The sequence below is a fragment of the Oncorhynchus nerka genome, linkage group LG12, assembly GCF_034236695.1.
Source record: "Oncorhynchus nerka isolate Pitt River linkage group LG12, Oner_Uvic_2.0, whole genome shotgun sequence".
Taxonomy (NCBI): domain Eukaryota; kingdom Metazoa; phylum Chordata; class Actinopteri; order Salmoniformes; family Salmonidae; genus Oncorhynchus; species Oncorhynchus nerka.
This window is the reverse complement of record NC_088407.1, coordinates 76,058,318-76,082,311: the sequence shown is the minus strand read 5'-3', so window position 1 is coordinate 76,082,311 and position 23,994 is coordinate 76,058,318. Positions and strand designations below refer to the sequence as shown.

The following is a 23,994-nucleotide window of genomic DNA, read 5'->3' as shown; positions in this document are numbered from 1 at the left end:
TCAATGCGGTGAAGTCGTGAAAGAGCTCTTACTTGTGTGAACAAATGCCTATTTTTACAACAAACTCACACCAGAGGAAGGAAGAGATCACCCCATGTGAGAATTGCCTGGTGGCTGGCCAGGGAAAATGAGGTTGTCATGAATATAAATGGTATTTTGGGAATGAAAAAGGATGATTTCATTGGCTGCTGGCAATTTTTGGTTTGTTGATATAGCACATTATTCTAGCCTGGGTCAGTCTGTTTCTGCTCTCTATACCTCCTTACGGAGTTGTGTTTGGCTTGACAATGGCAGTGGAGTAGGCAGGAGCACGGACAGATCTGGAACCAGGTCCCGGTCAAAAGTAGTGCACTATATAGGGAATAGGGTGCCATTTGGGACGCACTGTCGTCTAGCAGTAGAGGCTGTTGTCTTACATGAGTCGTCAGTATTGATGCTGCTAGTCTCTTCTCTTTATTCCCATCTGTTATCCACAGACACCATGTTCACTTCTTCCTCTGCGTTTCTGTTGTTTTTCTATTTCAGTTGAAAGAGAGGTCGTTCAGAAGAGGACCTTCACACGATGGATGAATCTGCATTTGGAGAAGGTAAGTCAGTCTACAGATCAGGATTTGGATAAATTGCATTTCAATTGAAACAGAAATTTCCTACAATGCTTCTTTGTGAGAAATATTTGGAATTGGAATTTCGGGTTAACTTCCTGAATTGACTGAATTGAAATGGAATTGACCCCAACCCTGCTACACATAAAATAACCCTAGGTTCAGGAATTAGTCTGCGTACTCCAGTTTGTGGTGAGATAAACTTCATTTGAGGGATTTCTCTTTCAACAACAACAAAATCCCTATAATGAAGTATATCTCACCACAAACTGGAGTACACAGACTAATTCCTGAACCTAGGGTTATTTAAGGTGTCAGAAGCACCTCATTTGTATTTTACTGCCTTCTCTCTGACAACACTTTGAGTCTATCCCTCACACAAACAAATAGTTGTTGCCTCTCCCTCTGCCGTATAAATGATAGATAGACAACATAACAAATGAATTAGTCAGTAAATGCTAATCTGATAGAACGTGTAGATGCTATCTGTCTGTAATAGAGTGGATTTACTTCCCCCTAATGCTGTACAGGTGGTACTGTGGCTGCATCTCAAAATGGCAACCTTTTCCTTATATAGGGTCCATAGGGCTCTGGTCAAAAGTAGGGCACTATAAAGAGAATAGGGTGCTGCAGACATCAGTCATCAGTCATCAGTCATCAGACATCAGTCATCAGACATCAGACATCAGTCATCAGTCATCAGACATCAGTCATCAGTCATCAGACATCATACATCAGTCATCAGTCATCATACATCAGTCATCAGTCATCAGACATCAGTCATCAGTCATCAGACATCATACATCAGTCATCAGTCATCATACATCAGACATCAGTCATCAGACATCAGTCATCAGTCATCATACATCATACATGCGGCACCCTAGACATCAGTCATCAGTCATCAGTCATCAGTCATCAGACATCAGTCATCAGTCATCAGACATCATACATCAGTCATCAGTCATCAGACATCAGTCATCAGTCATCAGACATCATACATCAGTCATCAGTCATCAGTCATCAGACATCATACATAAGTCATCAGTCATCAGACATCAGTCATCATACATCATACATCAGTCATCAGTCATCAGACATCAGTCATCAGACATCAGACATCAGTCATCAGTCATCAGACATCAGTCATCAGTCATCAGACATCATACATCAGTCATCAGTCATCATACATCAGACATCAGACATCAGTCATCAGACATCATACATCATACATGCGACACCCTAGACATCATACATCAGTCATCAGTCATCAGACATCAGTCATCATACATCATACATCATCATCAGTCGTCAGTCGTCAGACGTCAGACATCAGTCATCAGTCATCAGTCATCAGACATCAGTCATCAGACATCAGTCATCAGACATCAGACATCATACATCAGTCATCAGTCATCAGACATCAGTCATCAGTCATCATACATCAGACATCAGTCATCAGACATCAGTCATCAGACATCAGTCATCAGTCATCAGACATCAGACGTCAGTCATCAGTCATCAGACATCAGACGTCAGACATCAGTCATCAGACATCAGACAAACTCACTTTAGCTGTTGAGCATCATCAAAGGAAGACTGAAATGTGTTTACATTTTTACATCATCAGGGCTGTTGAAAGATGAACTCTCCTCTCCTCTCCTCAGTGCACTCCTCCGATGGAGGTGAATGACCTGTTCAGAGATATCCAGGATGGAAGGATACTCATGGCCCTGCTGGAGGAACTGTCTGGATGCAAGCTGGTGAGATTTCCCTTTTAAACAATATTACACCATCCAGAGTGTATTCAGATGTTAGTGGTGGTTTGTTGATTCATGTGTATGCATTCCAAATTGCACCCTATTCCCTATGGGCACTATGTAGGGAGGTAGTGCTGATTAATGACTGGGGTGTGTCACAAATTGCACCCTATTACCCTATTACCTAACCAAAGCCCTGTGGGCCCTGGTTAAAAGTAGTGCACTATATATGGAATAAGGTGCAATTTGTGAGGCAAGCCATGGATATGCTAGATATGGAGAAGTCGTGTGTTAAAGATTGTGTTTGAGTTTGTTATCAGTAGCTAACAACACACCTGTTGATCATTGTATGGTTGATGTCCTCCACCAGCTTCATGGATGGAAGCAGTCCTCACATCGTATCTTCAGACTGAACAACATCGCTAAAGTCCTTACCTTCCTGGAGGAGAGAAATGTGAGTATCACAGCCAATCACCTATGAATATCACAGCCAATCACCTATGAATATCGCAGCCAATCACCTATGAATATCGCAGCCAATCACCTATGAATATCACAGCCAATCACCTATGAATATCACAAGGCAATTTTTGAAATCTTGCTTAAAGCACTAGCCAGTCCCACCAGAATTTCGCAGGGATTTTTGTGATATTTATGGGTAATAATGCTTGATATTGCTGCGGCAATTCTGACATTTTGCATGGCAATATGAAATGGTTTGGGCCAATTTGTCGCGAAAATGCGCTGACGAGTAAAAAGGTTTCGGCGGTGATGGGTTAATTTGATGTGATAATATCGTGATGATTTTACTGTTTTATGCAGAAACAGTGCAATGATAGGTTAAATTTGCAGGCCCTCTCATAATATGCAGGAATTGTTGATTTTCCCCAAAAATGTGCAATCGCAAAATTGCGAAATCCCGAAAGGACTGACTAGCATACCACAACTGTCTAAACCTCCTGTTGATTGGTTGGATTGTTTACCTGGGTGTGTTTACCTGCACAGGTGAAGCTGGTCAGTATTGACGCTGCAGATGTTGCCGATGGCAACTCTTCCATCGTTCTTGGACTCATCTGGAATATCATCCTGTTTTTCCAGGTAAACTCTCTCTCTCTCTTTCCTTCTCTTTCTCTTGCTCTTCTTACCTCTTGTCTTTCCACTGCTCGCTCTCTCGCCCTCTCTCTAGAAGATATTCAAATCATGAAATAAGGGCCTCCTCCTCCTCTGTCTCTCAGATCAAGGAGCTGACAGGGAACATTAAGAGTCAGTTCCCCTCGTCCTCTAGCCTCTCCTCGCTCCCGACCAGCTCAGACTCCGACACCTCCCACTCCAGCACGCCCTCCTTCGAGAGACCGCGGTCCATCGCCATGAGGGATCATGGGAAGCCCATCAAGACGCTCCTGCAGTGGGTCCAGAGACGAACCCGGAAGTGAGTGGTGATTGGACAGCAATCATATATCAAGTTCATAAGAGATGATCTCACAAATTGGATAGTTTATTTGATTAGCCTGAAAATCCAGTACAGGCAACAGTAAATACAGTAATATACAGTAAATACAGTAATATACAGTAAATACAGTAATATACAGTAAATACAGTAATATACATACACACAAGTTTGAAAGTTTGATTGCAATGCAGTTTTTCCAGACATCGTGTTTAAGTGTTGTCAGTTGTTGCTGACTTGCTGAGTCCTGTCTGTCTGTCTGTCTGTCTGTCTGTCTGTCTGTCTGTCTGTCTGTCTGTCTGTCTGTCTGTCTGTCTGTCTGTCTGTCTGTCTGTCTGTCTGTCTGTCTGTCTGTCTGTCTGTCTGTCTGTCTGTCTGTCAGGTATGGTGTGGCGGTGCAGGACTTTGGGAAGAGCTGGACCAGTGGGCTGGCCTTCCTGGCTGTCATTAAGTCTATAGACCCCAGCCTGGTGGACATGAGGAGAGCTCTGCTGAGGACAGCCAGGGAGAACCTAGAGGATGCCTTCAGGACAGCCCACTATAGCCTGGGCATACCCAGAATACTGGATCCAGAGGGTAAACTATTCAATTCCAACTCAGTTCAATTAAATAAGACTTTATTCATTCCCACAAGGGGCAAATATACTAGCCTGGTCACAGATCAGTTTGTGCTGTATAGCCAACTCCTATGGCTGTTGTCATGGCAAACTGTTTGACATGACAGTGGTCATAGATATCAGTTGACAAGACAGCACAAGCAGATCTGGATCCGGGCTACAATTATGCTGGACAAGCAGTGTACATTTTCCACTAGTCTGTTGTCCTTCTGTTATAATTCTCACTTTAAAATTTGCATAGACGTGACCATCAACCCTCCAGACGAGCAGTCCATCATGACCTATGTGTCCCAGTTCCTCGAGCACTTTCCTGGGATGGAGGAGGTGAGAGAGGCTGCATAGAGTGCATAGGGGTCTGGCCAAAAGTAGTACACCATATAGGGATATGTAGTATAAACAAACCATAGGTGACATTCTCTCTCTCTCTCTCTCTCTCTCTCTCTCTCAGCCCCAGGAAAATGCATCTGATGTGATACAGAGGAGTGTGTCGTCGGGCAGACTCAGCTGTCGTGTCAACGACTCCTCCCACGACCTGAGGAACGGCGTCCACCGGAGCCGGGACAGAGAGAGGCCCTACGTGGTCCGGAGAGACTGGGTCCAGCCTCCGCCCAAAATCTTAATCTCCTCCGTCTCTGAGGATCTCAAGTCTCCTACTTCCCCGGTCGCAGTGGAGCGCTCCTGGGTCAATGAGGGCTCGTCGGTTGGGTCCACCCCCAGCCCTGTCTTCACTGTCTCCACCTCCAGCTCCCCGCAGCCCTCCTTCGTCGACTCGGTCATCGGCTCTGTGTCTTGCGACTCACCAATCAGTGACTCTGTCATCGGTTCACCAGACTCCTGCTGGGAGGGCCATCCAAACGAGGCAGTGACTCCAGACAGGTTCGTGGAGAGCCGTAGCGATGGGTCGCTATGCGACAGCGGGCTATCCTGGGACATGAGCATCCCTCCCTCTACCCCCCACGGGGTCACGCCTGACCTGGAGGAACCGTTGCCCTCGGTTATGGGGCTGACAGGGAAACCCCAGGATGGGGAGATGTTTGTTGACGAGGAAAACTACTCTCTAAACTCGTTGGTGAGCACACAGTACAGATCCAGAACACGCCCAAAGAAAGAGGAGGACGGGGGGGAGAGAGAGGAGGACGGGTGGGAGAGAGAGGAGGACGGGGGGGAGAAAGAGGAGGACGGGGGGGAGAGAGAGGAGGAGGAGTATAACTACATTCTGGACCTGAGTGAGGACAAGGCAGTTAAGCAGGAGCCTGATCAAAGAGAAGGAAATAACAAGTACAGGTCAAGTACAGGTCAGAGTAACAGCGTTAACAAGGAGCAGGGGTGGCCATCTTTAGAGCTCTCTGAAGAGCCTCAGGAAACTGACTCTGACCAGAAGGGGGAGAGTGTGTGTGAGGGTGAGAGTGTGTGTGAGGGTGAGAGTGTGTGTGGGGGTGAGAGTGTGTGTGAGGGTGAGAGAGGAGGAGCTGTGTGTTCTCCACAACATGAGAAAATCAGCCAATCAAAGCAGGGCTCTGACATCACACATCAGGAGATCCCCGACCTGCAAGAAGAGCCCAATCAACGGGACACTGTCCCGGAGACAACAGACAGGACATCAGAATGTGCCAAGAAGGAAACGGCGGAACCATCTAGAGATTCCAGGAAGGCTGGAAACCCTGAGGAAGAGTTAGCTAAGGAACGTTCTGATAAAGCAGAGGGTCAAAGTGATGTGACTGACAGAGTGGAGACGGAACACAGACAGACTACTTCTCTGTCAGAGAGGGACAGCGATGGGGAGCGGTCCCTGGAGGGGTCAGAGGAAAGGCACAAGCAGGTCACAGAAGAGTCTGAAACACAAGAGAAGATAACAGATGTTCAGAACAGCCACGTAGAGTCACAGGAGAACACTACGACACAGGTTGATGATGTCACAGAGTCAACGCATCCACAACCGTATATGGAAATGGACCAGAGTCGGACCATCCTGGGGGGCACCTCAGAACAATGTCTGGACCCGGTGGAGCAGAGCCATACTGGGACAACTCCTGCCTGCACAGATGGTGGGCAGAGTTCCACACTCCTAACAGAGGCCGGTAAGGAAGGGATCCTGAGCCCAGAGATAGAAGCGGAGGCTGGGGATGAAGACATGTGTGGACACCCTGGAGGTTGCTTGGTTGAGAGGACTGGAAAGTGTGAGAGAGCCTCTTGTGTTGGAGATGCTGACGTGAATGTAGTAGCTCCTGAGGAGAAGAGAGTCGCAGAAAAGGAACATGACTGGGTGGATGGGTCTGGGACCACAGACAACACAGAGACCGTAGTGGAGGTCCCCCATCAGTGCACGCCAGTTTCCATTATACCCCTTGACATGGTGTACTACCCCCACTATGACGTCCCCATCTCCCAGGTGATCGAGGCTTTTATGGAGCCTAACCCTGGATCGGTGCTCACTGGGCTGGTTCCTCAGTCTCCTCTCTTTGACACAAACACCCAGAGCCAGGCTGTACTGCATAGCCAGGAGGAGAGAGACTCAGAGAAGGACACAGGGGATCATACTGATGGCGGTCATAGTGAGACAGAGGCCTCTGCTGTGGAAGAGACAGGGGACAAAATTGCCGACACAGAACAGAGTGAAACCAAGCCTGTGAATATGACCTATACAAACACTGAGAGGAGAAGTGCTTTGGAGTCTGAAAGTGAACCAATGGACTTGTTCTATACAGACAGTGATGCTGGCGAGAGTTCTAGATCAGCCCTTGAGGAGCCAATGACAGTGAGCGACACTCTGGAGCCAATGGATCTGTTCTACCCGGATACAGATGATTGTGGCCCTGTAGAGGAAGCAGAGAACGATGTGGAGACCTCGCCGTGGTCCTCCTCCTTCAGCAAGTCAGTAGAGACCTGGCCCTCAACCTTCAGTGTGGCAGCGCTACAACCAGCACCATCCTCAGAACCAGAACCACTGCTAGAGACACACACACAGACACACACAGACTCACACACACACAACACGCTGTATCAAGAGGAACTTTGCGAGGTGTCAACCACACAGGAGCAGGATAAGGTAATCCAGTTTTTATGGAAGGCAAGGACAGATCTGTGTGTGTGTGTGTGTGTGTGTGTGTGTGTGTGTGTGTGTGTGTGTGTGTGTGTGTGTGTGTGTGTGTGTGTGTGTCTTTGTGCAGTGACCTGACCTTGTGTATGTACATGGTGATCCAAGCAACACCAGACAACATCAAAACGCTGTGACATTTCTCACATACACAGTAGGTCAGGTCACTGTCTCCATATAATTCCATTGTGATAGTCTGTCTCGGATTCCCTATATGGTGAACTACTTCCATCTGAGACGCAGAGAGATTATGACGTATGGGGCCCGGGTCAAAAGTAGTCCACTATAAAGGGAACTGGATGCTATTTGGGATGCATCCCTGTGTCATCTAGTTTTTCTGGGAGTTTGATAATGTATGTAGTGTTTGTTGCTGTATGTTCTGACCCAGATGTCAACCACCATGAATGATTGATAGGCCAGAGGAGCAGAGGAAGATAGATGGTGTATTTAGAGAGCGCTGCGCCGTGATATACCCTCTGAATCTAGATCACACCATCTGCATACCAAGCTCATATATTTATCAGTCATTTTGTACGCTTGGGCCAGTGAATCAATCATTAGAACGTGATCAATGAGTTAACGACTTATAGAGTAGTTAGGTGTTAGAGAATTAGTGATATGTTTATGCTACTCTACTCTACAAGTCTCCTTTATCCCAACACCATCCACATTACCAGGAGATTGAGGTGAGAGGGGGCTCTGGTGGATCAGACCCCCAGGAACGGTGCTCCATGCTGGGTGAGCAGACGGCGGGAGACGGTGCTGTGGTGGAGGTGGAGACCCACCGTGGGTCTGCTGAGAGCAGTGATCTCACCATGACTGACAAGGAGAGGCCTGGCTCTGCTGCTGCTGCCAGAGAAAGCTACGAGACCGTGAGGTAGGAGGCTATTCTTAGCCCCCCTGGTTCAGAAGAGGCTTCGTCCCAAACGGCACCCTCTTATAGTGTACTACTTTTGACCAAGGCTCTGCCCAAAACTAGTGCACTATGATAAAAATACAGTAGGTTTCATTTGGGGCACAGCCTGAGAAACTCAACAAAATTACAGCAGTGAAGGACATGACTGTTAGAGCAAATTGCCTTAAAAGTACTCTGGCTGGTCATAGAAATCAGTAGAGGCTCCAAGCAATTCAAGCAAGGACTGATTCTGAAACGTTTTATAATAACACTCAAGGGTCTTTTTCTTCTTGGCTTTAATGAGGGAAATGTACTGTATGTTACTTACTGCATGTCGTTGCGCAAACAATAGCTGTAGAAACATGATGTTGTCTTTGTTCTGAATGAGAGCGTTCATACATTTTTAATCTAGCAGAAACATAAACATAGAATAAACTCTCTGTCACTCTCTCTCGCTGTCTTTCACTCTCTTTCTGAACAGAAGGAACGCTGACAGTGATGGAGCCCTAGATGATCAGTGTTCTATGTGTTCTACTCCTCTCCACAAGAGGAAGAACAATGGCTCCAATGAGGTTTGTGGCAAAACATCTCAGATATTTTGTAAGGAAATAGAATTGTTACCTGTATAATTATTTTACCACTACTGTTCCACTGGATGTCATAAGGTGAATGCACCAATTTGTAAGTCGCTCTGGATAAGAGCGTCTGCTAAATGACTTAAATGTTAAATGTACCATTCGAGGAGTTACCTGTTATTTTGTCATCGTTACTCATGTGTTATGGATTGTAATACTCAACCCTCTGTCCCATAGAACGACAATCAGAAAAGTTTGGCATCCAGCCGAACTCACTGTACCAAGTCTGACACCAGGTATGAATAAGTCAGTAGGTCTCTAGCCCTGAAGGGCTGGGTGGTGCATGGCAGTTGTAGGCTCTTCACTGCAAAACAGCGGTTTGTTGCACGAACCGTTGCCCTCTTCCTCTTTTGTCACTGGGTGGGGTGTGGCTCGTCATCTAGTTGTTGCCATGACAACCCTCTTGTGTGAGTGTTGAGGCATCACAGGAGTCTGAGGGTGGTTTCAAATATAGTCCTCTTTAAAATAACTGATCTCAGTCCTCTTTAAAGTGAACTCTGGGGTAAAAAAGGTGAAAGAACTCAGTCCTCTTTAAAATAACTGATCTCAGTCCTCTTTAAAGTGAACTCTGGGGTAAAAAAAAGGTGAAAGAACTCAGTTCTCTTTAAAATAACTGATCTCAGTCCTCTTTAAAGTGAACTCTGGGGTAAAAAAAAGTGAAAGAACTCAGTTCTCTTTGTATTCACACTGCCCTTGAGGACTCAACTCTTTTGCCAGTTCACTTCACCTATTTTGTGATCCGAGTCCTCTTTGCAATCACATTGCTATGTTTAGAAAGGAAACAAGATCTTTTCCCAACATTCACTCAGTGCACTCTGGATTTTTACCATGTGCAGGACAAGCCATTCCATCAGAATGTGTTATCAGACAGCTAGATATACACTATATATACACAATTATGTGGACACCCCTTCAAATTAGTGGATTTGGCTATTTCAGCCACACCAGCTGCTCCAATCAACTGTAAGGGCTGTTACTTTGACGTGGAAACGTCTAAGAGCAACAACGGCTCAGCCGCAAATTGTAAAGCCACACAAGCTCACAGAATGGGACTGCCGAGGACTGAAGAGTATAAAAATCGTCTGTCCTCAGTTGCAACACTTACTATCGACTTCCAAACTGCCTCTGGAAGCAAGGTCATCACAATAACTGTTTGTCGGGAGCTTCATGAAATGTGTTTCCATGGCCGAGCAGCCGCACACAAGCCTAAGACCACCATGCGCAATGCCAAGCGGCAGCTGGGTGTCCACATACTTTTGGTCATGTAGTGTACCTACTGACATTTTGGAAGCTGATAGATTATGTTTAGTTAAAATATGAGACAATAATTGTAATCAGAATATACTATTAACATGTAAATATTATTGGTTACAGAAGAAATAAGAAGAAATAACTGCAGATTAAATAATGCTGTAATTGACAATTGTATACCGAATTTAGGCTACTGGCCCTTTAAGAGCTAGAATAGATGTTGTACCCTATGTTGTGGTTCTCACCAGATATATTGTCTTCTCACACTATTCAAACCCCAATAAAATAAACAGCTTCTGAAGTGCTCTCAGCCTATAGATCACATATCGCAAACAAATAATCTGAACTAAAAACTAAAAATATTTAGGAATTTCTGTGCATCCTTGACAATCGCTAATCATTATAAACAAAACAGCACACATTTTATTCTGCATATCATCTTTTCTCTTTTGTGGCACCAATGGAAATGGTGTTGCAGTAGTCTAGTGTGAGGGGTTATGGCAGGGGAAACACTGTTGCAGTAGTCTAGTGTGAGGGGTTATGACAGGGGAAACGGTGTTGCAGTAGTCTAGTGTGAGGGGTTATGACAGGGGAAACGGTGTTGCAGTAGTCTAGTGTGAGGGGTTATGGCAGGGGAAACGGTGTTGCAGTAGTCTACTGTGAGGGGTTATGGCAGGGGAAACGGTGTTGCAGTAGTCTACTGTGAGGGGTTATGGCAGGGGAAACGGTGTTGCAGTAGTCTAGTGTGAGGGGTTATGACAGGGGAAACGGTGTTGCAGTAGTCTAGTGTGAGGGGTTATGGCAGGGGAAACGGTGTTGCAGTAGTCTAGTGTGAGGGGTTATGGCAGGGGAAACGGTGTTGCAGTAGTCTACTGTGAGGGGTTATGGCAGGGGAAACGGTGTTGCAGTAGTCTACTGTGAGGGGTTATGGCAGGGGAAACGGTGTTGCAGTAGTCTAGTGTGAGGGGTTATGGCAGGGGAAACGTGTGTTGCAGTAGTCTGCAGTAGTGTGAGGGGTTATGGCAGGGGAAACGGTGTTGCAGTAGTCTACTGTGAGGGGTTATGGCAGGGGAAACGGTGTTGCAGTAGTCTACTGTGAGGGGTTATGGCAGGGGAAACGGTGTTGCAGTAGTCTACTGTGAGGGGTTATGGCAGGGGAAACGGTGTTGCAGTAGTCTAGTGTGAGGGGTTATGGCAGGGGAAACGGTGTTGCAGTAGTCTACTGTGAGGGGTTATGGCAGGGGAAACGGTGTTGCAGTAGTGTTGAGGGCAGTAGTCAGTAGTCTGTGAGAGGGGTTATGGCAGGGGAAACGGTGTTGCAGTAGTCTACTGTGAGGGGTTATGGCAGGGGAAACGGTGTTGCAGTAGTCTAGTGTGAGGGGTTATGGCAGGGGAAACGGTGTTGCAGTAGTCTAGTGTGAAACGGTGTTGCAGTAGTCTGGCAGGGAAAGTGCAGTGAGGGGTTATGACAGGGGAAACGGTGTTGCAGTAGTCTAGTGTGAGGGGTGTTGCAGTAGTCTAGTGTGAGGGGTTATGGCAGGGGAAACGGTGTTGCAGTAGTCTGGCACTGTGAGTAGGGTTATGGCAGGGGAAACACTGTTGCAGTAGTCTAGTGTGAGGGGTTATGACAGGGGAAACGGTGTTGCAGTAGTCTAGTGTGAGGGGTTATGACAGGGGAAACGGTGTTGCAGTAGTCTAGTGTGAGGGGTTATGGCAGGGGAAACGGTGTTTAGTCAGGGGTAGTCTACTGTGAGGGGTTATGGCAGGGGAAACGGTGTTGCAGTAGTCTACTGTGAGGGGTTATGGCAGGGGAAACGGTGTTGCAGTAGTCTAGTGTGAGGGGTTATGACAGGGAAACGGTGTTGCAGTAGTCTAGTGTGAGGGGTTATGGCAGGGGAAACGGTGTTGCAGTAGTCTAGTGTGAGGGGTTATGGCAGGGGAAACGGTGTTGCAGTAGTCTACTGTGAGGGGTTATGGCAGGGGAAACGGTGTTGCAGTAGTCTACTGTGAGGGGTTATGGCAGGGGAAACGGTGTTGCAGTAGTCTAGTGTGAGGGGTTATGACAGGGGAAACGGTGTTGCAGTAGTCTAGTGTGAGGGGTTATGGCTGTGAGGGGTTATGGGGAAACGGTGTTGCAGTAGTCTACTGTGAGGGGTTATGGCAGGGGAAACGGTGTTGTCTAGTGTGAGGGGTTATAGTCTACTGTGAGGGGTTATGGCAGGGGAAACGGTGTTGCAGTAGTCTACTGTGAGGGGTTATGGCAGGGGAAACGGTGTTGCAGTAGTCTAGTGTGATGGGGGTTATGGCAGTGTGAGGGGAAACGGTGTTGCAGTAGTCTACTGTGAGGGGTGGCAGGGGAAACGGTGTTGCAGTAGTCTAGTGTGAGGGATGGGAAACGGTGTTGCAGGTTAACGGTGTTGCAGTAGTCTAGTGTGAGGGTGTTGCAGTAGTCTACTGTGAGGGGTTATGGCAGGGGAAACGGTGTTGCAGTAGTCTACTGTGAGGGGTTATGGCAGGGGAAACGGTGTTGCAGTAGAAACGGTGTTGCAGTAGTCTAGTGTGAGGGGTTATGGCAGGGGAAACGGTGTTGCAGTAGTCTAGTGTGAGGGGTTTGGCAGGGGAAACGGTGTTGCAGTAGTCTAGTGTGAGGGTTATGCAGGGGAAACGGTGTTGCAGTAGTCTAGTGTGAGGGGTTATGACAGGGGAAACGGTGTTGCAGTAGTCTAGTGTGAGGGGTTATGACAGGGAAACGGTGTTGCAGTAGTCTAGTGTGAGGGGTTATGACAGGGGAAACAGTGTTGCAGTAGTCTAGTGTGAGGGGTTATGGCAGGGAAACGGTGTTGCAGTAGTCTAGTGTTGCAGTAGTCTAGCAGTGAGGGGACTGTTGGGTTATGAGGGGTTAGGGGAAACGGTGTTGCAGTAGTCTACTGTGAGGGGTTATGGCAGGGGAAACGGTGTTGCAGTAGTGTTGCAGTAGTCTAGTGTGAGGGGTTTATGTAGCAGGGGAAACGGTGTTGCAGTAGCTAGTGTGAGGGGTAGTGCAGTAGTGTGAGGGGTTATGGCAGGGGAAACGGTGTTGCAGTAGTCTAGTGTGAGGGATTATGGCAGGGGAAACGGTGTTGCAGTAGTCTAGTGTGAGGGGTTATGACAGGGGAAACGGTGTTGCAGTAGTCTAGTGTGAGGGGTTATGGCAGGGGAAACGGTGTTGCAGTAGTCTAGTGTGAGGGGTTATGGCAGGGGAAACGGTGTTGCAGTAGTCTAGTGTGAGGGGTTATGACAGTGGAAACGGTGTTGCAGTAGTCTAGTGTGAGGGGTTATGGCAGGGGAAACGGTGTTGCAGTAGTCTACTGTGAGGGGTTATGACAGGGGAAACGGTGTTGCAGTAAACAGTGTTGCAGTAGTCTAGTGTGAGGGGTTATGGCAGGGGAAACGGTGTTGCAGTAGTCTAGTGTGAGGGGTTATGGCAGGGGAAACGGTGTTGCAGTAGTCTAGTGTGAGGGGTTATGGCAGGGGAAACGGTGTTGCAGTAGTCTAGTGTGAGGGGTTACAGTGTTGCAGTAGTCTAGTGTGAGGGGGGCAGGGGAAACGGTGTTGCAGTAGTCTAGTGTGAGGGGTTATGGCAGGGGAAACACTGTTGCAGTAGTCTAGTGTGAGGGGTTATGGCAGGGGAAACACTTAAAGGAAAATGTTACGGACAGCTGTTCTACGGGCTGGATAAATGAAATCCATCATGGGCTTTTGTTTTGGTATCATTAAAGAAGCCGAGCAGCTTTTTATATTCTAAACCCTTTTTATTTAACCTCTGACCCCTTTTACAACCATGAATAGTAGCTCTGCTGTTGATGTTGACATAAAGAGATCAACTCTCAAGTCTGTTTAGTTCTGTTGACCTTCTGCTAAACCCTGTTCTCTCTGTGTGTGTGTGTGTGTGTGTGTGTGTGTGTGTGTGTGTGTGTGTGTGTGTGTGTGTGTGTGTGTGTGTGTGTGTGTGTGTGTGTGTAGCTGGAAGAAGATACAGATTCCAACGTCATTGACAGAGTACTACGTTCTCCTGCTGCTGTGGCTGGTCCTCTACTGTCTGTTGGTGCTGCCACAGATCCACTACAGAGACCTGCCACGCCTTCTGCTCAACCTGGGCAAATGAACACACACACACACACACACGTCATGTACATGTCACACACACGACACATACACAAGCACGTACACACATACACACACTCATTCTCACAGGCATGCATACACACACTCATTCTCACAGGCATGCATACACACACATACACACACTCATTCTCACAGGCATGCATACACACACTCATTCTCACAGGCATGCATACACACACACACACACACTCATTCTCACAGGCATGCACACACACACTTTGCTATCTTCTCCAGTCAACATTGTCCCTCATTCATATCGGCCCTTAACCTTTTCCTTTCAACACATTTCATATCGACAGCAAATTAAGGCTTTTTTTTTATTCCAGAATAATTTAAAGGTTTTTAAAGATTCTGCTCTTTGGCTTTTAATGTGGCTTGAACTGATATGCTTACATTGTAAAGACAAAGCTATAACTCTGTATGTTTCTCTGAGTTTATTGATGTACAAAGAGAGAAGTCTTGTAAGAGTCTGTAGGATTGTACAGAACACATTATTTTAAATGTTTTGTTTTCTGCAAAGAGTTTGAATACAGTTTATGAAGCTTTGCAGTGGGCCCATTTATGTAAATGTTGTGGAAAAACATGTTTCAGATTCATCCCTTTATGTCATTTTAGAATTTACACACCGTTTGATAAGAAAAAATAAGAAAATGTGTGGTATTTCACAGACGCACAAATATCACATCCAAGACATGCTAACCTCTCACCATTACAATAGCAAGGTAGATTAGCATTTTCTATCATACCTCCAAGACATGCTAACCTCTCACCATTACAATAGCAAGGTAGGTTAGCATTTTCTATCATACCTCCAAGACATGCTAACCTCTCACCATTACAATAGCAAGGTAGATTAGCATTTTCTATCATACCTCCAAGACATGCTAACCTCTCACCATTACAATAGCAAGGTAGGTTAGCATTTTCTATCATACCTCCAAGACATGCTAACCTCTCACCATTACAATAGCAAAGTAGGTTAGCATTTTCTATCATACCTCCAAGACATGCTAACCTCTCACCATTACAATAGCAAAGTAGGTTAGCATTTTCTATCATACCTCCAAGACATGCTAACCTCTCACCATTACAATAGCAAGGTAGGTTAGCATTTTCTATCATACCTCCAAGACATGCTAACCTCTCACCATTACAATAGCAAAGTAGGTTAGCATTTTCTATCATACCTCCAAGACATGCTAACCTCTCACCATTACAATAGCAAGGTAGGTTAGCATTTTCTATCATACCTCCAAGACATGCTAACCTCTCACCATTACAATAGCAAGGTAGATTAGCATTTTCTATCATACCTCCAAGACATGCTAACCTCTCACCATTACAATAGCAAGGTAGATTAGCATTTTCTGGGGGGTATGATATTTGTGCGTCTGTAACTTTCTCACTCATCATTATTCACAATTCATTCAAGACTATCTGTAATCATGGTAGCATCCACATTAATGTAGAAGTGTTTAGAAACATATTCTGTAATGATTTACAATAAAAGTGACTCCAAATGACACAACACATTATTTACCATTCATTTCTATTGGGTGCAAAGTAATCTGAAACACAACCAAAACAAACAGAAAATGCTTGATGTAATCACTGTGTGCTAGGAATATGGGACCAAATACTAAACTTTTGACTACTTTAATACACATATAAGTACATTTGTCCCAATACTTTTGGTCCCCTAAAATGGGGGTACTATGTAAAAAAAAGTGCTGTAATTTCTAAACGGTTCACCCAGTATGGATAAAAATGCTCAAATTAAAGCTGACAGTCTGCACCTTAACCTCATAGTAATTGTATAATTTCAAATCCAAAGTGCTGGACTACAGAGCCAAAACAACAACAAAAAATGTCACTGTCCCAATACTTTTGGAGCTCACTGTATTTACACATTTGAGATAAAGCACAAATTTCATTGGACGATGAACCTCTAGAAGGTACTACTTGTCTTACAAGAATCTCTCAGTGGATTCTGCAGAGGTTTGAGAGGGTGTCAGTTGTGAGGCTTGGAGGGTGTCAGTTGAGAGGCTTGGACGGTGTCAGTTGAGAGGCTTGGAGTGTGTCAGTTGTGAGGCGTGGAGTGTGTCAGTTGTGAGGCGTGGAGTGTGTCAGTTGTGAGGCGTGGAGTGTGTCAGTTGAGAGGCTTGGAGGGTGTCAGTTGTGAGGCGTGGAGTGTGTCAGTTGAGAGGCTTGGAGGGTGTCAGTTGAGAGGCTTGGAGGGTGTCAGTTGTGAGGCGTGGAGTGTGTCAGTTGTGAGGCGTGGAGTGTGTCAGTTGTGAGGCGTGGAGTGTGTCAGTTGTGAGGCGTGGAGTGTGTCAGTTGAGAGGCTTGGAGGGTGTCAGTTGAACTTTTTGAAACACAGTGTGTGAACTGCCAAAGATACAGTGTTTGGAATGCTGAATATAGAATAGTCAACTCACCACTATAAGTTAACACACAGAGGAACTAGTTATGAAGTGACAATATTGGTTTACTAATAATATGTTGGTCTTATATTTTAAGGATTTTAAGAATGCTGAATCATATCACTCTTTGTCATGTCTAAGGATACGTTGGAAGTACAGTATATTAAGGCATTTTTGAAGTTTAATGATTCATTCCGTTAAATAGTTATGTTTCTATGCCTGTGGGTTGTTTTTTAAACTGCTGTGATTGATTCAGCTGTGCTTGAGCTTGTAAAAGTTCCTTTTAATAAAACGAGAATGGTTTATGATGAAATATTTCTTTAGAAATGTTTTTTTAGCAATGTCTGTAATTAAGTAATGTACCATGATAAACATTTTATTTAAATCTGCTTTTGTTTTTACGGCCACCTGAATCTTCAAAATAATTCCTCCAACTAGCACAGAATTCCTATGAAATAAGATTGTATTTGTCACATGCGCCGAATACAACAGGTGTAGACTATACCATGAAATGCTTAATTACGATCCCTTTCCCAACAATACAGAGTTAAAAAGTACAAAAAAATGTGCTAAATAAAAAAAGGAAATAGTAACACAATAAAATAATAATAACGAGACCATAAACAAGGACTACCGGTACCGAGTCAATATGCAGGGATACGAGGTAATTGAGGTAATTATGCACATGTAGGTAAGGGTAAAAGTGACAAGGCAATCAGGATAGATAATAAACAGAGTAGCAGCAATGTATGCAAAGAGTGAAAGTGTGTGTATGTGTGAGTGTGTATGCGGTGTCAATATGTGTGTGTGTGTGCGGTGTCAGTGTGTGTGTGTGCATGCGTGCGTGCGTTGGTGTCAGTGTAGTTGTGTGAGTGTGTAGGAACACTTTCACCAACAGAAGGGTGAATTTATAACGCGTGTGTAGGCTATGTGTAAAAGCCACATGATACATATAGGACTTCCTGTACAAAAGGGGATTTTAACAGCCTTATATGTGCATTTTGATTAAATAGGTTGCCTATACAGACATTGCATGAGATCTAGATGGGTTGTGTGGAGGTCTGCATGATCAAGGGACACAATACATACTTCCTTGTGAATGAAGTGACCTGGGAAGGCCTCAGAGAGGGCGTCGTACTTTTGTATCGGAACCCAGTCTGTCAAGTGCAATAAAGGACGTCTTGCCCTTTTGTCTGTTGTGTGATTTATTTGATCAAGACGTTTTTAATGCATAACGCATGAGTAGAAGTCACAGCTCACAGCATTTCATTGTAGCTTATGGCGTGTATTCGCATGTTCAGATATACGTTGGAAGTGTGTTTGGGAACATTCTAGTCAATGCCCCTGAACTTAAAAAGGCCTGCAGTGCCTTTTGCCTTCCCTTGAAGCTGATTGCGAACCTCCTGCTGTCAGATAAGTCCTTTTTGTAATTCAATATAATCAGAGTAAATCTAGGATGAGGTGTCAATCATTTCCGGTTCATACTAATGTAATAACATAAATTGCCATCGGTTGCAAGAAATTATCTGGGTCCGTGTGTATCACGTCTCATAGTAGGACTGCTGATTTATGATCAGTTTAGCCTTTTAGATCACAATGAATAGGATTACATTGACAGGGGTGAACTGATCCCAGATCAGTACTCCTACTCAGATGCTTAATACATACGGCCCCTGGCCTCAGTAACCTTGTGTATTCTGCCATCTAGAGGACAGCATAATCAGATGACTTGACACAAACAGAATGCATTTCACTAAGCCTACATTTTTGGTGTACATGTACAGTGAGGTCCAAAAGTAATTTCACAGTGACACATTTGTTGTTGTTTTGGCTTGGATTGGTGCTTTAATTTGAGGGTATTTTCATCCGTTTCGGGTGAACCGTTTAGAAATTACAGCACTTTTTGTATATAGTCCGTTCATTTTAGGGAACCAAAAGTATTTGGACAATTTCACTTATATGTGTACTAAAGTAGTCAAAAGTTTAGTATTTGGTCCTATATTCCTAGCACAAAATAATTACATCAAGCTTGTGACTCTACAAACTTGTTGGATGCATTTGCAGTTTGTTTTGGTTGTGTTTCAGATTATTTTGTGCCTAATAGAAATTAATAGTAAATAATGTATTGTGTCATTTTAGAGTCACTATTATTGTAAATACGAATAGAATATACACTGTGTACCAAACATTAGGAACCCCTTGCACCCCTACAAGGTGTCCACAGGGATGCTGGCCCATGTTGACTGCAATGCTTCCCACAGTTGTGTAAAGTTGGATGGATGTCCTTTGGGAAACCGGGCAGCATTGCAGTTCTTGACACAAACCGGTGCGCCCAGAACTTACTACCATACCTTGTTCAAAGGCACTTAAATATTTTGTCTTGCCCATTCACTCTCTGAATGGCACACATCCATGTCTCAATTGTCTACACTGATTGAAGTGGATTTAACAAGTGACATCAATAAGGGATCATAGCTTTCACCTGGATTCACCTGGTCAGTCTACATCATGGAAAGACAGACTGACAGGATCGGTGGGTTCCCCGCGGGACGGTTGAGCTAAGGTAGGCTAATGTCATTTGCGTGAGGTTGTAAGTAACATGAAAATTTCCCAGGACATAGACATATCTGATATTGGCAGAAAGCATAAATTCTTGTTAATCTAACTGGACTGTCCTATTTACAGTAGCTATTACAGTGAATGAATACCATGCTATTGTATGAGGAGAGTGCATAGTTATGAACTTGAAAAGGTATTCATAAACCAATTAGGCACATTTGAGCAGTCTTGATTCAACATTTTGAACAGAAATGCAATGATTCATTGGATCAGTCTAAAACTTTGCACATACACTGCTGCCATCTAGTGGCCAAAATCTAATTTGCTCCTAGGCTGGAATAATACATTATGGCCTTTCTCTTGCATTTCAAAGATGATGGTACAGAAGAAAAAAAATTAAAGCATGTTTTTTCTTTGTATTATATTTGACCAGATCTAATGCACTATATTCTCCTACAATAATTTCACATTTCCACAAACTTCAAAGTTTCCTTTCAAATGGTATCAAGAATATGCATATCCTTGCTTCAGGTCCTGATCTACAGGCAGTTAGATTTGGGTATGTCATTTTAGGCGAAAGTTGGAAAAAAGCTCCCGGTTGAATAATATTTTGTATATTCAGTGTATTTCTGAATACTTCTACATTAATGTGGATGCTACCATGATTACGGATAATCCTGAAAGAATCGTGAATCATTATAAGTGAGAAAGTTAGATGCACAAAGATCATACCTGCAAGACATGCTAACCTCTCACCATTACCAATAACATGGGAGGTTAGCGGGGGTTTTTGAGGCGGGGAGGGGGCATGATAGTTTAGTACACAACCAAATCAACAAAACATTAGTTAATGTATACAGTGCCTTGCGAAAGTATTCGGCCCCCTTGAACTTTGCGACCTTTTGCCACATTTCAGGCTTCAAACATAAAGATATAAAACTGTATTTTTTTGTGAAGAATAAACAACAAGTGGGACACAATCATGAAGTGGAACGACATTTATTGGATATTTCAAACTTTTTTAACAAATCAAAAACTGAAATTTTGGGCGTGCAAAATTATTCAGCCCCCTTAAGTTAATACTTTGTAGCGCCACCTTTTGCTGCGATTACAGCTGTAAGTCGCTTGGGGTATGTCTCTATCAGTTTTGCACATCGAGAGACTGACATTTTTTCCCATTCCTCCTTGCAAAACAGCTCGAGCTCAGTGAGGTTGGATGGAGAGCATTTGTGAACAGCAGTTTTCAGTTCTTTCCACAGATTCTCGATTGGATTCAGGTCTGGACTTTGACTTGGCCATTCTAACACCTGGATATGTTTATTTTTGAACCATTCCATTGTAGATTTTGCTTTATGTTTTGGATCATTGTCTTGTTGGAAGACAAATCTCCGTCCCAGTCTCAGGTCTTTTGCAGACTCCATCAGGTTTTCTTCCAGAATGGTCCTGCATTTGGCTCCATCCATCTTCCCATCAATTTTAACCATCTTCCCTGTCCCTGCTGAAGAAAAGCAGGCCCAAACCATGATGCTGCCACCACCATGTTTGACAGTGGGGATGGTGTGTTCAGGGTGATGAGCTGTGTTGCTTTTACGCAAAACATAACATTTTGCATTGTTGCCAAAAAGTTCCATTTTGGTTTCATCTGACCAGAGCACCTTCTTCCACATGTTTGGTGTGTCTCCCAGGTGGCTTGTGGCAAACTTTAAACAACACTTTTTATGGATATCTTTAAGAAATGGCTTTCTTCTTGCCACTCTTCCATAAAGGCCAGATTTGTGCAATATACGACGGATTGTTGTCCTATGGACAGAGTCTCCCACCTCAGCTGTAGATCTCTGCAGTTCATCCAGAGTGATCATGGGCCTCTTGGCTGCATCTCTGATCAGTCTTCTCCTTGTATGAGCTGAAAGTTTAGAGGGACGGCCAGGTCTTGGTTGATTTGCAGTGGTCTGATACTCCTTCCATTTCAATATTATCGCTTGCACAGTGCTCCTTGGGATGTTTAAAGCTTGGGAAATCTTTTTGTATCCAAATCCGGCTTTAAACTTCTTCACAACAGTATCTCGGACCTGCCTGGTGTGTTCCTTGTTCTTCATGATGCTCTCTGTGCTTTTAACAGACCTCTGAGACTATCACAGTGCAGGTGCATTTATACGGAGACTTGATTACACACAGGTGGATTGTATTTATCATCATTGGTAATTTAGGTCAACATTGGATCATTCAGAGATCCTCACTGAACTTCTGGAGAGAGTTTGCTGCACTGAAAGTAAAGGGGCTGAATAATTTTGCACGCCCAATTTTTCAGTTTTTGATTTGTTAAAAAAGTTTGAAATATCCAATAAATGTCGTTCCACTTCATGATTGTGTCCCACTTGTTGTTGATTCTTCACAAAAAAATACAGTTTTTTATCTTTATGTTTGAACCCTGAAATGTGGCAAAAGGTCGCAAAGTTCAAGGGGGCCGAATACTTTCGCAAGGCACTGTAAATACTTTACTTTTGGATCTCACTGGCACTTCTGTTTGCTGATTACATCTTCTTTTTGTATTGCTTATAGAGGCATCAGAATGTCCTTTCTGAAACCATCAGAAAGGTAGACAGGAGTCACAAATGTGGTATTTTATTAGGATCCCCATTAGCTGTTATGAAAGCCGCAGCTACTCTTCCTGGGGTCCACACAAAAGTCTTTGAATTATGCTTTACTGAAATATAAGAAGAATGCAAGGAATTCAATGTCTCTGATGACAGACTAACACATTGTGTCCAGTGGATGGTGGCATAGTCAAAGTCAAAATGAACTCTCTCAAACTAAACAGATGAATTATTGTAAATCCACACTGTCACAAGAGAAAAAACAGGGTGGTCTACTGGTCACAAGCTTAGTGAAAGGGGGACATATTTTCTAAATTATAAATTATATTAGAATAATCAAAGTTTCAATCAAATGCTTTGTCTATTTTTGTCTTCTAAGTCGTATTGTGACAACCTTCCATTATCAGCAACACCACAGGAATTAGCAATGGTAGGCTATCTTTGAAGTTGTCAATATGCAACAAGTTGAATAGTTTTTACCCTACCAGAGTTGGTGCCAGTTTCATTTCAAATTTTTTCAGACATGTAATTGTATTTTTATGGTTTATAACCTTGCCTTTATTTAACGGTTTGGAATAGAAATGGGATTGACACCGATTCTGCAGAGGAAAGTTTTTCACATGAGAGGGCAGATGGAACGACCTGCGATTCCACACTGGTTGTACCCTCTAGCAATGAGGAGATAACAAAACAGACTTCAATTACAACACAATGAAGCTACCCGATAATCAGCTGAATAGTATTTGCTTGTCACTGATTTTGCTTCATGGAATTTCTTGTAAAAAAATAAAACACAAATTTAACATAACGTTTCCATCATGCTATACCTGTCTCTGATACTAATGTCATGACAACAAACTTCACCCTGACAACATTACAAAACGTGTATATAATTTGCATGAAATGTTTCATGATATTTTGGTGACTGACCTGTTCTTCACAATCCAGTGGTCCATGTTGCGTCTGCCATACCCAACACCCAAAGGCACACACAGTGGATGACCACATTTTGTAGTGCATGTGTCAATCTTCAATTCCCTCTCATCTTTAAAGCTAGAGCAAATAAAGGGGATGGAGTCTTGGAAGGTTACCCTTATAAGATATATAAAGGAAGTATTGTGAGTCCGTGAAGATGAGATGAAGAAAATATGTGTTCTTCTAACCTAGTTCTTCATGTTTGTCACATATCTGTGTGTACGCCAGTTTCATGATGATGTGACTTTGGCAGTCGCGTTCCACTCAGAGGGGGATCTCTTCAAAGCCGCGCTGATTCTCAGCCACAACAGGCAGCATGGCATTGTACTCTATGTGTGTCTAAATGTGTGGGAGAGAAAACAAAGTACTATCAAATAATAACTATGAAATTATCCAATAACACATTTTTTCAATGCTTTTTTTTTGCAGGAGCCTGTTTGTAATATAGCCTACAATTATGTAATAATTTCAAATAAGTCCCACTCTATATTGTGGCACTAATACATGTAATATCTGAGTATTTACATGGTAATCAATGCAGTTATTATAGTGTAACAACCTAAGTACATACAGTACCAGTCAAAAGTTTGGACACACCTACTCATTCAAGGGTTTTTCTTTATTTTTACTATTTTCTAATAATGAAGACATCAAAACTATGAAATCATCATGCAGTAACCAAAAAAGTCTTCAAAGTAGCCACATTTGCCTTGACAGCTTTGCACGCTCTTGGCATTCTCTCAACCAGCTTCACCTGGAATGCTTCCCCAACAGTCTTGAAGGAAATCCCAAAAATGCTTAGCACTTTTTGGATGCTTTTCCTTAATTCTAAGGTCCAACTCATCCCAAACCATCTCAATTGGGTTGAGGGCAGGTGATTGTGGAGGCCAGGTCATCTGATGCAGCACTCCATCACTCTCCTTCTTGGTCAAATAGCCCTTACACAGCCTGGAGGTGTGTTGGACCATTGTCCTGTTG

At 43.9% G+C, this 23,994-nt stretch overlaps 1 protein-coding gene across 1 annotated transcript in view; it reads left to right on the top strand.

Annotated features, from left to right (window-relative positions):
* Positions 1 to 18,505, top strand: part of LOC115138725 (calmin-like) — a 58,962-nt gene extending 40,457 nt beyond the window's left edge. The window contains exons 2-13 of the mRNA XM_029675866.2: positions 526 to 587; positions 2,270 to 2,365; positions 2,733 to 2,816; positions 3,368 to 3,460; positions 3,598 to 3,791; positions 4,192 to 4,385; positions 4,668 to 4,750; positions 4,875 to 7,472; positions 8,198 to 8,397; positions 8,897 to 8,987; positions 9,228 to 9,286; positions 14,304 to 18,505. Coding sequence (XP_029531726.2) covers positions 526 to 587; positions 2,270 to 2,365; positions 2,733 to 2,816; positions 3,368 to 3,460; positions 3,598 to 3,791; positions 4,192 to 4,385; positions 4,668 to 4,750; positions 4,875 to 7,472; positions 8,198 to 8,397; positions 8,897 to 8,987; positions 9,228 to 9,286; positions 14,304 to 14,445 — 3,896 coding nt within the window. The 3' untranslated portion in view covers positions 14,446 to 18,505. The remainder of the gene's footprint in view (positions 1 to 525; positions 588 to 2,269; positions 2,366 to 2,732; positions 2,817 to 3,367; positions 3,461 to 3,597; positions 3,792 to 4,191; positions 4,386 to 4,667; positions 4,751 to 4,874; positions 7,473 to 8,197; positions 8,398 to 8,896; positions 8,988 to 9,227; positions 9,287 to 14,303) is intronic.
* Positions 18,506 to 23,994: the final 5,489 nt, after the last annotated feature.